General features: G+C 41.4%; 1 protein-coding gene across 1 annotated transcript; it reads left to right on the top strand.

Annotated features, from left to right (window-relative positions):
- The first annotated feature begins 124 nt into the window (after positions 1–124).
- AspRS (aspartyl-tRNA synthetase) lies at positions 125–11,863 on the top strand. Its single transcript, XM_037423286.2, has 15 exons — positions 125–283; positions 580–676; positions 810–990; positions 1,732–1,834; positions 2,582–2,684; positions 3,599–3,673; positions 4,412–4,592; positions 6,274–6,408; positions 6,481–6,628; positions 7,095–7,163; positions 7,693–7,813; positions 10,266–10,346; positions 10,833–10,944; positions 11,278–11,349; positions 11,725–11,863. The coding sequence occupies exons 1-15, from the start codon at positions 252–254 to the stop codon at positions 11,814–11,816; spliced, it is 1,602 nt and encodes a 533-aa protein (XP_037279183.2). The 5' UTR covers positions 125–251; the 3' UTR covers positions 11,817–11,863.
- The last annotated feature ends 629 nt before the right edge of the window (positions 11,864–12,492 follow it).

Raw genomic sequence — 12,492 nt, 5'->3', positions numbered from 1 at the left:
TTACAAGTAACCAGTTTTTAATAGAAATTTCACACACTCATTTTTCTCCTATGTACCCATAGATTTGAAATACAGAAAGCACGCAACTTGGTCTCACTTATGCTTTCACGTAGTAATATCGCCTATTGAAAATATCGGGTTTCCATTCGCCGCTGTTTACGACAGTTTGCGTTTCGTAAGCTGGTGCGGCGTGGGCTGTGCTGCCGGTGTGATCTTTGCCTGCTGTGCATCTCTCTGTTCTAAGGATTAACATGACGAAAAGCGAAGAAAATGTTCCTCTCGGGTAAGTAGTGTCCACGCCCGCTCGCTCTGCCTCGCTTTTTTGCGGTGGAATGCCGCTAAGCTCTGGCGTGGCTGCTTGGAGAGTTCGCTGAACTCGCACGAGCGAGCCGTGATCGCTGGTCTGTATTCTTGTTTTACTCAAAACAATCGTTCTGATTTAAACCAAAATGTAGCTTGTCGAGTCACTGTTTCGTTATTTCCAACCATCGCATCTGTCGCGGTAAGAAGCGTGTCGTATTGTCCACGTCCGTTAAAGCGCGTTATCGCAGTGCCGACTAAACGCATCTCCTATTCCAGTCCCGACGGCCAACCACTGTCAAAGAAGGCGCTGAAAAAGCAAGCCAAAGAGCAAGAAAAGGCTGCCAAGAAGTCGGCGAAGCAGGCCACGGAAAACGTGAGTTTGATTATCTCTATAAGTGGAAAACTTGACGATTGAATTGCTCGTGCTAGCCGATTCACTTGCTGAAGCATCAGCCTTTAACAGTGCGAAATTTGGAGGTATCAGTTCGCTTGCATCTGTTGTGCAGGCAAATAAGCAGGCAGGAGACGCCGAAGATGACTACTCGGAGGGTCGCTACGGCAAGCTGCCAATGCTTCAGTCTACTGAGAAGTCGTCACGACAGCTGTCGCAAGTTAAAGACCTGGTGCCTCCTTTGTCGGGACAGTACGTGTGGGTGCGAGGAAGGCTCCATACGAGCAGATCCAAAGGTGAGACTGCGGGGACGCCCTGTGCACATACACACATATTAGAGTGATATTTCTATTTTACCCATTCACACAATGTTCTAGTTTTCTTACAGAACACGTAAACAGGACTAAAGGCTCTAGCATGCACCTGATTCCTGTACAATCTGTGCTCCGGGAAAGCAACATAACCCATTAAAGAGAACAGTATAAACCCACGTTTATATATGATCGTTTTTATGAATAGCGACAATAAATTAATCTATGTGCAAGAGTAGCATAAGTTATAAGTAGCTGTATTAATGCCAAGGGAAGTATGGGAGATGTAATGGGTAGTAACTGCAATTTAACTGTGTGGTAGCCAAAGTGGACGAAACATAGCTTGCCGCCGACAGGTACCGAACCTGCGACCTTTGAATAATGCGTCCGATGCTCTACCAACTGAGCTACTGCAGGTAGCCATGATGGCTATGACTGACATTCCCACATTTAGATGCAGGTATGTGTGCTGTAAAGTGGGCAGAGGGATGACCATCACCGTAGCTCAGTTGGTAGAGCATCAGACGTATTATTCAGATGTCGCATCTCCAGTACAGAGGTGTGCAATATGTCTACGTTGTCGCCACAGTGTTGTTACCATAATAAGCATAATGACAATTGTTACACTAATGCTCCAATACTATTTTTACTTACTTGCTTGTGGAATTTTCCAGACAGTGGTGACTGTTTTTGAAATATTTCTGTGCGTTTTGCTATCCTTGACAGGCAAGCAGTGCTTTTTCGTACTGCGGCAACAGCAGTACACCGTCCAGTGCCTTGTGGCTGTATCAGAAAAAGTGAGCAAGGCCATGGTCAAGTTCTGTGCCGTGTAAGTGGAGATTTCATTGTTAATTATGATGAATTCCTGCTTGTAATATGATATCTCGCGTTGAGTGTGTAACAAAGTGGGTTTTCATGTTATGCTTTTCATGCGATTCATATGGCTTATTTTTGTCATATGCTATGAGAAAAATCTTGTAGCGATATCGTTTGCCAAACATTTGCCTTTTTCCCTCTCATTTCACAGCCTCATTACTGCTTACTACACCAAATCTGAGTGTATATTTTCGATTCGTCTTTATCGTGTCATTGCAGAGTTTTATACGTACACCAGCATAGCCTCCTAGACTATAAACATTCATATTGCATATTTAGCACACATTTCTTGTTACCTAAATTTCTGAGCCAGTGCTCCTCTCCCTCCTCTGGGAAATTTCAGATAAGTGCCAATTACTGATAAAGTGTCCTCATGCCCACTCACGCTCTTTTTATTTGCACAATGAGTGCAAATAATGACAGTGAATGTATGCAAATGAATAGAAGCATTTCATTGGAAGCACATGCAGCTCTTCTGCCCCCACCTTGAATTTTAATTCCTGACTGAGTAAAGCCCTCCTCCAAATCTTGTTGAGTTATCTTCACCGCTCGCTCGGAATTTTATAATACTGCACTCTGTGTCTTTACCTCTGCATGCCCACCTGTTACAGTCCCATTCGCATCAATGTGTTGCTCAGTGCGGCAGTGCGCTGTTAGGTTTGTTGCGTCTTTCACAGTCACAGCCGATTTTTCCTTGTAGAGTCAACAAAGAGTCGATTGTGGACGTACACGGACGTGTGCAGACGTCCCCGCAGAAGGTTGAAGGATGCACGCAACAGGAAGTTGAGCTTCACGTTGAAGAGGTGAGGCTAGGGATGTCAAGTTTGAAATATTGATCAGTGCAAGAAGCACCGAGCTTCTGCGCACTTGTTGAACTTTTAAATACTTCTGTTATGAACTCCTACACATTTCTAGCTTTAAATACAGTTATAAATTAAGCTTGTGCTGGTTAAAAACTGTGAAGCCAGACAATGCGTGGTCACTGTAGCAGCCACTTAAGTAGTGGCATAGATATCTGAATTAGCTAGCTTGCAATGATGCGTCAGCTTTATTTCAAATGCAACATATCTCTCAGGAAGACCTGATACTCGCGCATGTGATTACACCATTTTAAGCATTGTGTGTAGGCACCTTGACCACACGTATGTTTGCATGGGCGACACTCAATCCGCGAGAGCACCAATGATAATTCTCAATACTAGGGGTGCTGATCGTTGCATTTTTCATGGCAGTCACGGCACTCAGCAGTGTAAGTAGTGTGCATTACTAAGAGCTAACAAATATAGCTGCACGCTGGCTAGTTGGTTCTTGATCGTAAACGCAAGTTTGCGCCTTGCAAATTTTAAAAATGCGCACATAAGAAAACATGGTCACACTTGATCTGTTGGTGCAAATTACTCATTCAGTAGGGAGGTTTAGTACTGTGCACGTAGTGTCCATGATGGCATTGCGTACGCAAGTTTGCTGCATTTCGCATACAGTGCGTGCGCACCACTCTTGCTCTTGCAAGTTGTGGAATGCAGCCTTGTTACGTACGCAACGCCGTCATGAACACTACGTACGCAGTGCTATAGCTCGCTAATAGCAGCAGGTACATTGTTGCCCTGTGGCTAAGAATTCAGCCTATTTCATCTGCTCGAATTCTCAACTAAGAAGTTATTAAAAGGCATCGCTACCATGCTCAAATGATTCCATGTACGTCTTTTTCGTATTTCAGTTCTTTGTTGTCAGTTCTGCTGAACCACGCCTGCCACTGCAAGTAGAGGATGCTGCAAGACCCGACACCGAGGAGGCAAGCAAAAGCTTTTTTTTTTTTTAGTTTCTGAATTGAACTTCCGTTCAGTAGTAGCAGTATTACCACCTGCAGCTACGAACATTCATAACGATTCCTATTGCATTGTACTGTCTGGTATGAAAAAATACAATGATGTTGCTGTGTACCACAGCCATTCAGGATGACAACACTAGTTGTACCAGCAAAGAACAGTGACAATGTCAGTTAGAATTAGCTGTTGCATAGTGTGGAAAGTCAATGAACATACTATGTATGTATAGCCTTACATTTATGTGTCTCTACATAATATATAGGCTGATTGGCGTTCTTTTACTGCTTATTTTTGTAATTTGCACAGTATTGCTCGCTTTTAGGGGCCTTGAAATCTTGCCCTATGTACATGGAAAATGCCCTCTTTTTCCAGAGCAAACATTTGTTTTATGGCCTTATCAGTCACTTTTGACTAGTTAAAGAATTAGGAATGCTGTTCTTTAGGTCTGAGAATATCCTCATTTTTTAGAATAGTGGTTCAAAAGTTAATTATAGGTTGTGCACTTGGGCTTGAGAACGGTAGTTCATTTTGAACTCTCTCACCTCAGTTGTAGAGATTCAGGTTGTCGTTGCTTATAGATGGATACACAGCTAAGAGCAGAGCCTGTCAAAATATCCATAGTATAGGGAGTTTTTTGCTATTTTGTGTTTTGTGCTTTGCAACCTACTTATGCCAGCATTGCCAAACCCTGCTTTACTTTTCAGGACCCCGAAGGCCTAAACATCCGAGTGAACCAGGACACACGACTAGACAATCGCGTCCTTGACTTGAGAACCCCTGCCAATCAGGCAATATACAGGCTGCAAGCTGGGGTCTGTGCCCTGTTCAGAGAGTCCCTGGCTAGCCGCGGTTTTGTGGAGATTCACACCCCCAAGATTATCTCAGGTAAATAGTTGGCCTACCTGTACATAGTGTGGTCCAATAGAGAATGTGAACAAAAAGCCAGCACTGATTCCAATAGATACACCACAAGGTACCGTGCTTACCCAATTTCAATGTGCACCTTCCTTTCAGGGGAAATAGACCTTAATATCGCATGCGCGTTCGATTCGGGTGCAAACGTTTGAACTGCCCCATAGTTGCATTTTTGTTTTGGGGTCATGTAACTCATGTGCGCATTTGAATCGGGGGGCTCGTTGGATTTCGTTAAATGTGGTACTCTGTCCTTGCATCTGCAAAGACAGAGCACGTTGAGAGCACTTTTGAAAGGCAATGTCTGTGCGAAAGCTTTTGTGGACGTGTTGGGGTTATGGTTAGAGCAGGCAACTGACTCCAAACAGTTGACTGGACAAAACATTTCGTAGGCAACTCATGCGACTTCTTCATAAAGGAGGACTATGCACATTCATTTAAACAATATGCTGTATGGTAAAAATTATGCACCCGAAGAAAAAGTAGTTCGACAACGCTCTTATTGGAAGACATACATCTGGCAGGAAAGTGTAGGAGGCGAGGATTGAAGAAAAAAAAAAGGTTATATTTCCATAACTGTGCATTGATGAAAGCATATATTATAAATCAGCATTTAAGAAGCACCCTGAAAACTAATTTAAAGTCAAGCTGAAGTGGTGTACTATGTCCAAAGTGCGATTTTTACGGAGGACGAGGCTTTCACAAGAAATATGCGCGAGTCAACATTTATAGAAACTGGATTTGTAATTCCACTGCTGCAGTAATATGGTTGCATGCAATAGTAGATGCCTAATGGATGCCTACAATATGTAAATATCTCACTTCAGTACTAATCAACAGCAGTGATCTATGTATACTAGGACCTCATTACATAACAAAGTTGCATCTTACATGAAAATAAGTTCATTATAGTTGAAAATTCGTTTTAAATGCATATTCCTAAGACTATACCTATTGCAAGACTATTTACATTTACTTTGTTAAAACCAATATTTTATAATATCAGGGTTAGTTATATCAAGGTTTGAGTGTATTTCACCATGTTCCAGTGTGAAAGAATGTGCATTTCCAATGGTTTTATAGGATTTTCCCGGGGGACTTACTGATGCCGTTACCCTTCAAATTTCTTTTTGGCACAGCTGTGGGAGTGGTGCAAACTCTTTGCACAAACCTCTGTCTCTCTGTGTAGAGTGATTTTTGGTATACCCCACGGGAAAAGACCTTCGAGGCCCTTACACAGCACCACAGTGTTGCACCACATGGGCATCTTGGATGTCATGTTGCTCACTGCGTGGCAAGATGAGGCGATCCATCCTGCAGTCAAATTGGGAAAGTCTAAATTTTCGATATCTGAAAATTGAGGGCTCAAAAAGCTGTTGGAAAGTGAGAGGCAGCCATGTTTTCTACACTACCCTGAAATCAATATGGCCAGCACTTATTCTGCTTTAAGAGTGCTGCCCTGGCAAGACGCTCACCTAGATTGCTTCTTTCAGCGCATGACTAAATGGTGAACACCACACATAGCGTCCCTCCCACCGTGCTTAAGTATAATACAGTATTGGCAAGTTATGCTTCCCTTCTATTACTGCCAGATTTTTTATGATAGTTGAAGGCTTAGTTCTAAGACACTTCGTTGCTCAACTGTTCATTGCAGCTGCAAGTGAAGGAGGTGCCAATGTCTTTGAAGTGTCGTACTTCAAGGGTAGTGCTTACTTGGCACAATCACCGCAGCTGTACAAGCAAATGGCTATTGCAGCTGATTTCGACAAGGTCTACACTGTTGGAGCAGGTGAGGTGAAGTCAGTGTGCATTAACGAGTTCGGTACTCAGGTCAGCACACTTCTCTTATGCTTGGTTCCAGTATTTAGGGCAGAAGACTCGAACACCCACCGCCATTTGTGCGAGTTCGTGGGCTTGGATTTGGAGATGGCCTTCAACTACCACTACCACGAAGTGCTGGATGTCATAGGGCAAATGTTTGTTGACATCTTCAAGGGCCTTCGCGATAGGTCTGTACTCTCATTTTGTGCTGCTGTGTGAGTCCTCTCGAAACACCCTTGTAAGCTAGTAAAATGCTTGTAGTGTAGCCATGAAAACCATAGACCGTGCTGCAAGCGATCTCATTCTGAACAAAGAAGTATGTCAGTCCTTTATCAAAGGGAGCACTTCACTGGTAATAGTCAGTTTAATAGAAATATTTCTTCCCCATTTATTAAAAATAATTGACTGTTGTAAATAACTGGACATACATTATCTATGCACAAAAAATTTGTCTGCGTGCCTACTTGCTACATCACAGTGAGTGACAGAATGATAACGACATGTTCTGCTTCGTAGCCTAATTGAATTGAGGAGGGCTCAAAATTTATAGACTACAGTCTAATTCGACTTCAAGGAATGTCTGCTAGTATTCTGCCATATTAAATGCCTTTGAGTGCGCATTTATTCAGAAAGTTCTTCGCTTTCTAATTTCAGGTTTGCCGACGAGATTGCGGCAGTTAATAGGCAGTTTCCGACTCCTCCATTCAAGTTTCTGGAACCAAGGTGAGTGTTATGCTCTGCCTAAATTGAACAACAAGGCAGCTCAGTACTGAAACTTCAGGTGTGGTTGTAAAAAGTTGCCATATTGCAATACTAAATACCGCCCGTCTTCGTACTATTACTGAGAAACTTCTTGTATTATGGCGTTGTGGTCTCTCAGAGTTGTTGCCTTAGGTGGATGCTAGCATTTCTAAAGCCTTTCTTGACATAGCTTCCTCAGATTCTAAATCCATAGATTGTTAATTCCCATGATGTATCTAAACTAGCTGTAAAAAAAAACTCGCCTCTGAGAGCTCAGCCTGGATATTTGAACTAGTGTGTCATGTTTTGCTTTCTGTTACAACATGTTTTGTTTCCTTTTACAACTGGTTTGCAACTTATAACAGCTTCTCGTCTAGACTTTAAAAGAAATTACTTATTCTATTGCACTGATTAACATTTAGCTTCGTCCTGCTACTAGTATACTAATAAATCATAGCAAAACTACTACTTTACGCTAAGTGTGTTTTCGTTATTTCTTCTAACCCCAAAGCCTGAGGCTAGAATTTCCCGAGGCTGTTGCAATGCTTCGTGAAGCTGGAGTTGAAATGGACGACGAGGACGACTTGAGCACTCCAAATGAGAAGCTGCTGGGACGGCTGGTCAAGGCAAAAGTAGGTGCTGTTTCGTGGTGTGCCGTAGGCATTCACGTTTTTGTGGCTTGCTTTTTACAAGCATCTGTAGTGGTGTCAGTTTTTCATCTTGAAAATTGCTCAGCACTCACGAAAACGGGAATAGTGGATGCTTGTTTAAAGTGTATAGGTGATGTTACATCGCCAGTGTGCCTTTAATAATCTTGACAAATACACCTTTCCCATTTCAATAAAAATTTCATATGAAAGTCGGCATTAGCCCTGTTTGTTCCTGTTACTTGCTACTGTCCTTGCTTTAATTTGATATAATTAAAGAGCCTGTGTATCAGAAAATGTATAGTCAATGCTTGCGTTAGTTACATTGTTCGTGAGCAAAAAAACCAGTGTTGTTCATGAGGCATTGAGTGGAAAACCCCGATGGATGCAAAGAATAAAGATCAGGGCTCGTGCCAGAATTGAACCCAAGCATTCTGCGTGGCACTTGACTCGTCTACACCTCGGAGCCACACCAGTGCTTGAAACTGCTTTGGAAAAATGCCGTGTACATGTGTCATGTCAGACGACGGTAACTGCGTTGACAGACTTAATATTTTGTGGTGGAAGCATAGAATCACACTAGGTGTCACATCACACGATGTGAACTGTATCACGACTGAAAAAGACTATAAACTTTTCATGAAGTGCCATGGTGCACCTGTGAAGCCTGGCGACTGGTCGTTTCTGTGGAGGGACAGCACTGCCACCAGTTTTCTCTAAGTTAAGACAAAGTGCTTAGCCGAACAACATTCCAGAATATGGGTTTCAGACTTAGGTGCGACCATTAGACCCTTCCTTCCTCCTACTACAGTGTCTGTGAGAGCCATCTGTCATTTTGCTACAAGAAACGCAATTTGATTTGATTACCCGGTTTTGCAGAAAGCTGTGACTGAGTAGCCTTACAGAAAGTCATTATCAAAAATAATGCTTCATTTGTTCGCCTATGGTTGGGTGCTTAACATGTCCCACTTCAAGGTCACAGCTTTCAGTCACGACACTCATCAATTGTAGGGGTGGCATCATCATACCAATGTCATGCTGTGATAGATGCACGTTATTGGAACTTAAAAGTAGCCGCTATTTTTGAACGAAGTGCTCACAAATTACAATTGATCCTAGCTTCTATGTACACGGCAAGCGAGTTATACCCATGAACATGGAGCAGCCATGTCGCTTGATTTAGGGCTTATCATTGCAACTGTAGTGAAGAACATCTGTCGTGTTCGTTCCTGTTTCAACATTGCCAGTTGAAAAAAAAAAAAAGAAACGTCCTTGAAAAGTGATTGACTGAAAGGGAGCATCCAAGTTTACGTGTCCAGGTCGTCCCATAAGATTTGCGCTCATTCTCTTTTAAGTATAGTCTCAACTTAGTGGTTCATAAAAAGTACTGGGTGGTACGCACATTTGAGATCTACCGCAAATGGAACGTTTTACCTGTTATGAATGGCGGGGCGTGCATACACCGACACAAACATGGCACCTGTGGTGTCATGACTTCTTTCTATTTTACGTGTTTGCATGCCCAGTCTTTTTTTATTTTAATGAACCAACTAGCTAAGCTCTTTTATAATATAAGCTTTATATTATTTCTAGTACTCCAGGCCCCTTTCGATTTTTTCCTGCTTATCTGATCAGCGACACTTCTTAGGCTTCTATAACTGCTATCGGTGTCTGTGGTGTCTTGACTCTTGTGTCTGTGTTTGTCCGCTGTCTTTTAGAGTGAATACTTACCAACTAGCTCACTCAGCTCTTTGTTGTTCTAAAACATTTTCAATTGGTTTGAGCAAATGTTCAAGCCCTTCAAATATTTGAACGAATATCGCAATATTTGAATTTAGGTTATCGGAAGTTTCGAAGTATTCAAAATGAACGAATAGGTGTATACTTATTAGTCCACATGTAGCCATCTGCAAAAGTGGTTTCACTGCAGTGGATGTGCGCTGTACCGTGAATACACCGGTCCAGGGGGAATTTGCACAACCACAAAGCTCCGCTTCAAGGTTAAATGAACATATTACCCTCACCTCAATTCATCATTTTTCAAGGTTAATAGCTTGATATACCAGCTAATATGCCTTGAATAAAGTAAAATTTGAAACAACATATTTTACAGGTTATTACTTGCATTCTACGAAAAGGAAGGCCCTGCTATTATGTGATGTTGCTTCCACTTTCTTTGAATAAAAAAAAAATGAGATTCACACATGCCTTACTTCAATAAAAAAATATATATAGTTTAGTTAAATTATGGGAAATACACCCACTTTTTTAATAACATGTGATATATCCTATCCAAATTAAATTCAAAATTATTCAACCAAACTACTATTCAACCTTACATTATTATTTACACAAGCCTAATAATTACGTTCGTCTACCCACTTTAAGATCGGCACTGAAAAGTGACCTCTGAACTTGTATTTCTGCGTTCTTACAGTACGACACAGATTTCTACATCCTGGATAAGTACCCGCTCAAAGTGAGGCCATTCTACACCATGCCTGACCCTCATGACTCGGTATGTTTCATTCCTGTGTACCGCCTATCGTTTGTACAGCTGTCAACTGATCTCATGCTGAAAAAATTCGCTACATTGTAGTGAGGGAATTGCAATCTACGTACACACTTGATTTCTGGTCATAATACTAGATACATTTGTATTTTGCATGGTTGGTAGCACCAGTAAGGAGCAATTAACATTTACAGTCACACATTGCGTATCTTGATAAAAACAAGACTGCAAAATTCTCATATACATAAATAAAATGTGCATTTAGATTTTTTTATTTGCAATTGCCTTAAATTTTATTTGCAATTTAATTTTGTTTGTTACAGCCATGTTTAATCATTAGAATGGAACTGCAACAATTGACTCTGCTTAAGGACCCTTAAAGCTATGTTGATTGCACCACAACCTTTGAATTGGCAGTTTACATTTGTTAATGAATTTGGTTGGAATCGTTGCTGGCATGGCCTATTTCAACACGTTTTACTCTGATTACAGAAAGTGTCAAACTCGTATGACATGTTCATGCGTGGGGAAGAGATTCTGTCTGGCGCCCAGCGAATTCACGATCCAGATTTTCTTACAGAAAGAGCCAAAGAACATGGAGTTGGTTAGTAGCCACTTATGCATATTTTCATGTTGTGTATGTTTGAAGGTGTGTGAAGACTTGCATATTTCTTGGGTTGTCTTGCGCAGAAGTTGACAGAAGCATTATAAATTTTTACAGCCATTTGTTTTGTGTGTTTCTTTTTATAAATTGGAGCTCCAGAGTGTGACAGAGTAATACAATGGTTCATTGCGCTACATCCTTCTCGCTCGGGCCCATTTGTTTCAAAATGCCGGCATGAGTTACCCTTTCACGAGATTTTAACCTCTCATAGTACTATGCAATGTACAAATCATTTCAAAAATAACATGCTGTCCTCATTTCTTACTGCTGTAGATATCAGCAAAATCAAGGCCTACATAGACTCCTTCCGGTATGGTGCACCACCACACGCAGGTGGTGGAATAGGTGGGTGACTGTTCGACAAACAATTTTTTTTTTGTGGAGGAGAAAATATTTTTATTTTCTTGTTATAGGCTAAACCCAATAATGGTTCACAACATGTATAATTTTTTTCTTGCTTTATTTTATACATGATGATGCTGTATAAAAACAGTGCTCGACCTATATCTTCTAATGTTTTTGGTTTACTTCAGATGTAACAGCATTTTCTCAGCTCTGATATTTGGTGCATTTGATGCTCATTAAATCAGAGAAACGCTGTCGCACATTCTTTTAAATGTAGTTTCTTCTAGTGCATGTTGCGACCCTCAAATAACAGAGACACCATTTCTGATCCGTACCACGGTCTTGAACGTTATGGATTTGTTTCTTACCTTGCAGGCCTTGAACGAGTTACGATGCTGTACTTGGGCCTGGACAATATCAGGAAAACGTCGATGTTCCCGCGTGACCCCAAGAGGCTGACTCCATAAAGGCTTTGCTCAAGAGGGCCTCTATTAAAGATCACCCTGCAGTTTTATGTTACTGCCTGTGTATACACAGATTACTGACAACTCTTGAAGCAACAGTCGAAAGTTGCACTGAAAATGAAAGTAGACCACGAACACTCCAATTATTTCATTTATTGAACGGTCCATTGGTTACACTTTTCTGAGTACAGGAAATGTTTCCAACAACTAGTCAACAGTTTGATCAGGCCCTTACTGACATTTTAAGTACTGAGTTACCAACATTTTATTAATGTTTGAAGAGCAGCATTAACAGTGCTTATTGTACTGCAGCGACGCTCAAAACATTATTATACTTTTCAAAAATAAGTGTTCTCGCCTTTGACCCACTGGTGCAAACAAGCAATGCATAAGAAATGCAGAAGAGAGCCGTGAACACTATTACACAACTATGATAGTCTTAACACATGAACAGGCAGTTATGCAAAATTTCAGGCACAGGCCAGTATAGCGCTTTTATGCAAGCTCAAAACAGTAAAGAGAGCTTTTGCACATGCGTTAATACTAACAAAACAAGACGGGTGCAACTGGAAAAAGGTGCGGCACAGTACTAGCGCATTCCCAGCCACGCAGAGAAGCCTGCTGTAGCAACAAATATACTGAATCTAGCTAAATGATCCCATTAGATAACATGAACATT

This window comes from Rhipicephalus microplus, chromosome 4, assembly GCF_043290135.1.
Source record: "Rhipicephalus microplus isolate Deutch F79 chromosome 4, USDA_Rmic, whole genome shotgun sequence".
NCBI classification, from domain to species: Eukaryota; Metazoa; Arthropoda; class Arachnida; order Ixodida; family Ixodidae; genus Rhipicephalus; species Rhipicephalus microplus.
Note: the sequence above shows the minus strand (reverse complement) of the source record. Positions and strands in the feature narration are given on the sequence as shown.

Bases quoted from the DNA above. Each gene is read 5' to 3' on its own strand.
- AspRS (XM_037423286.2), top strand. From the start codon at position 252: ATGACGAAAAGCGAAGAAAATGTTCCTCTCGG. The intron at 677-809 runs GTGAGTTTGATT...TCTGTTGTGCAG, and splicing joins CGAAGCAGGCCACGGAAAAC to GCAAATAAGCAGGCAGGAGA. The intron at 2,685-3,598 runs GTGAGGCTAGGG...TTCGTATTTCAG, and splicing joins TTGAGCTTCACGTTGAAGAG to TTCTTTGTTGTCAGTTCTGC.